The sequence below is a fragment of the Cryptomeria japonica genome, chromosome 2 (assembly GCF_030272615.1).
Source record: "Cryptomeria japonica chromosome 2, Sugi_1.0, whole genome shotgun sequence".
In the NCBI taxonomy this organism is placed as follows: Eukaryota; Viridiplantae; Streptophyta; class Pinopsida; order Cupressales; family Cupressaceae; genus Cryptomeria; species Cryptomeria japonica.
Genome location: NC_081406.1, coordinates 190921752 through 190925034, shown reverse-complemented (window position 1 = coordinate 190925034; position 3283 = coordinate 190921752). Strand labels below are relative to the sequence as shown.

General features: G+C 41.3%; 1 protein-coding gene across 1 annotated transcript; it reads left to right on the top strand.

Moving 5' to 3' along the window:
• Nucleotides 1-476: 476 nt before the first annotated feature.
• LOC131873612 (trans-cinnamate 4-monooxygenase C4H2-like) lies at nucleotides 477-2589 on the top strand. The gene is made up of 2 exons (XM_059216512.1): nucleotides 477-1322; nucleotides 1719-2589. Exons 1-2 carry the CDS (start codon nucleotides 487-489, stop codon nucleotides 2452-2454), a joined length of 1572 nt encoding a protein of 523 aa, XP_059072495.1. The 5' UTR covers nucleotides 477-486; the 3' UTR covers nucleotides 2455-2589.
• Nucleotides 2590-3283: the final 694 nt, after the last annotated feature.

The window sequence follows — 3283 nt, the reverse complement described above, 5'->3', positions numbered from 1 at the left end:
GTTTCTCAATATAGACTTCCTCCTTAAGATCTCCATTCAGAAATGCACATTTAACATCCATCTGATATACCTGGTAGTTTTTGTGTGCATCATAGGCAAGAAATAGGACAGATTTGGAGTAGAGCCCACACATTGTCCCTCCTTGCAACGACCCACGTTGAACAGAGGAAAACTAAATTATTTTAGAGAGATTAACAAGTTAAAGACTCCGAATCCACTGATTTGAGCCTAAAACAGCAGTACGTGTTTCACCTGTTTTCCTCCACTATAACATTGGTCGAAAGGATACTACTGTTTTCCTCGTCTGCCCACTTTGTTTGAAAGGAAAACCATCCAGTCAACGTTGACTGCTACCAACGACCACTTTTCTTCTACGCGGAGTTAGGGAGATGACTTCCTATAAATAGGTAAACGCCCCTCTATCCGACCAGCAAGGTGAGTTGCTTTGTAAGAGTCAATTGTTTGTTATTAGCCTCCAAAGCGAGAATGGCTTCATTGCTTGGCCAGAATTTTCTCTCTTTGTCTTCAATCCAAGATTTCTTGAAGCAGCCCGAGTGGTATCCCCTGGAAATGGGAGCAGTTCTATTTGTGACATTGTTAGTGATGGCTACATTTGTGAAGAAACGCTCCAAGCTGCCTCCTGGGCCGCTGTCTTTGCCTATATTTGGCAGTTGGCTGCAAGTGGGCAACGATCTGAATCACAGAAATCTTGCGAAGATGGCCAAGAAGTATGGGGACGTTTTCATGCTGAGATTGGGCTGCAGAAATTTGGTGGTGGTGTCGAGTCCCGAGCTTGCAAAACAAGTTCTTCATACTCAGGGTGTCGAATTCGGGTCTAGGAAAAACAACCTGGTGTTTGATATATTCACGGGCAATGGGCAAGACATGGTGTTCACCGTCTATGGTGAACACTGGCGAAAGATGAGAAGGATTATGACTCTTCCCTTCTTTACTCAGAAAGTTGTCCAACACTACAGAGGAGGATGGGAGGAGGAGATTCAGAAAGTCGTTGAAGACGTCCGATCAAATAAAGTGGCCTTACAGAGTGGTATAGTTATTAGCAAAAGGCTTCAACTCATGCTTTATAATATTTTGTACAGGATGATGTTTGATCGCGGGTTTGAGTCTCAGGGGGACCCGTTGTTCATTCAGGCCACTGCTTTTAATGCTGAGAGAAGCCGACTGGCACAGAGTTTTGAGTACAATTACGGGGACTTCATCCCCATATTGAGGCCGTTTTTGAGAGGGTATTTGAACAAGTGCAGGGACCTTCAGAGCAGGAGGCTTGCTTTTTTCAACGATCACTTCATCCAAGAACGAAGGTAAGCCCTGGAGACTGCTTGTAATGCATTTATTTGACATTCAGGGGCGGTATTTGATTATCTTTGTCCCATCATTGAAAATATTATTACATATAAGCCAAAATTTGCCGCTTTCTAACTTAAATATGAATTTATCAAACATTTTGCTTAATAAAATTAGGAAATTGACAAAACTGTCCTTACCAATCTAGTTTGCAGTCTATAGGTTAAAGTCAACACGTCTACTGTTCATGTAGAGACCAACCATTTAAACTATTTCCCCTGTTCCAGATCGGCTATTCTTAAACCACATAAAAAGTGATATTAAAGTAGTGTGTTGAAGATCTAATGAGAAGCATCATCTGCATAGTATTTTATTTGATGATATTAATGTAGTTGTGATGGGGATGGATGCAGGAAGATTTTGGCGAAAGGGAAGGGCGATGAGCAGGTGAAAAAGTGTGCCATAGACCACATACTGGAAGCAGAGAGCAAGGGCGAAATCAACGAGCAAAACGTGCTCTACATCGTGGAGAACATAAACTTGGCGGCCATAGAGACGACACTGTGGTCGATGGAGTGGGCTCTTGCGGAGCTGGTGAATCATCCTCAAGTGCAAGCCAAGGTGAGAAGTGAATTGGAGAGAGTTGTTGGGAAAGGGGAGGAGGTAAAGGAGGAGGACGTTGAGAAGCTGCCGTATTTGCAGGCGGTGGTGAAAGAGACGCTGAGGTTGCACACACCCATTCCCCTGCTCGTTCCACACATGAACTTGGAGGAGGCCTCCATTGATGGCTTTCGAATTCCTCAGGAGAGCAAGGTGGTGGTGAACGCTTGGTGGTTGTCTAATAATCCAGAGTGGTGGCGGAATCCTTCGGAGTTCAGGCCGGAGAGATTTATGGAAGAGGAGGAGGAGACCGAGGCGGCGGTGGGAGGGAAAGTGGACTTCCGTTTTCTGCCCTTCGGAATGGGGAGGCGGAGCTGCCCGGGCATCATTCTTGCCCTGCCTCTGCTGGGTCTGGTAATTGGGAGATTATTGAACAACTTCGAAATGCTTCCGCCGCCACGTGAGCAGAAGATCGATGTGAGTGAAAGAGGAGGGCAGTTCAGTCTCCAGATTGCCCGCCACTCCACCGTACGCTTCCACCCTCTTTGAATCTCCTTCTCTTTCTCATCCTTCCCAAATTATTAGTGCATTGTGATCGTCTGTTACAGACCCTGTTGCATGATATCCTCTACTTCTAGACATAGATCACTTATAGGCCATTTCTGCCTTCGGATCTTGGAAACAATTGCCTACCTTATGTATTTTGCTTAGTAAATTAAGAAGATTTTTTAGTAGCGAGCATAATTGTTAAACAAGATTTAAATGTTTGACTGGCTTGCGATATGGGTGAATGGAACAATCTTTTAACCAAATATCTAACTCATATTCTCGTTCAACATATTATAATTAAAATAGAACAATCTCGGAGCGAATATCCATGAACCATTGTTTTGCTAACATTATTGTAAATGCATTCTCGGAGTGAATATCCGTAATTCATAGTTTTACTAACGTTATTGTAAATGCATAACAAAGTTTTAAGTTAAAATAGAATACTAATATGAACAAAGATTTTAATATTGCTTTTCTTAGTCAAAATTCAAATTGAATCCTCTAGGTATGAAGTAGTGAAATAATAAGTATGGATTGATGATATAAATGAAGAGAGGGAAGCAATTGATTAAAATAGCACATGAGAAATAATGGAGCTTTCAAAAATATAAATAGATTATTGGTGTCAAAATAGATTTATAAGATAAAATATTTTGTTGATATTTTTTTGAAATGGTACAAGGAAAAACTAGTTTCTAAGAGATTCAAACAAACACATTGAGTAGATTATTTAGAAACATTCACTTTAGTTATAAGATTTGACCATGATTTCCTAGAATCCTATTCTAATCATATGTATTATGCATCCTTCTATAACACCATTAAA

Excerpts from the sequence above, each read along its gene's own strand:
- LOC131873612 (XM_059216512.1), top strand. The coding sequence starts at position 487 with ATGGCTTCATTGCTTGGCCAGAATTTTCTCTCTTTGTCTTCAATCCAA. Across the intron at positions 1,323-1,718 it reads CACTTCATCCAAGAACGAAG|GAAGATTTTGGCGAAAGGGA; the intron begins GTAAGCCCTGGA and ends GGATGGATGCAG.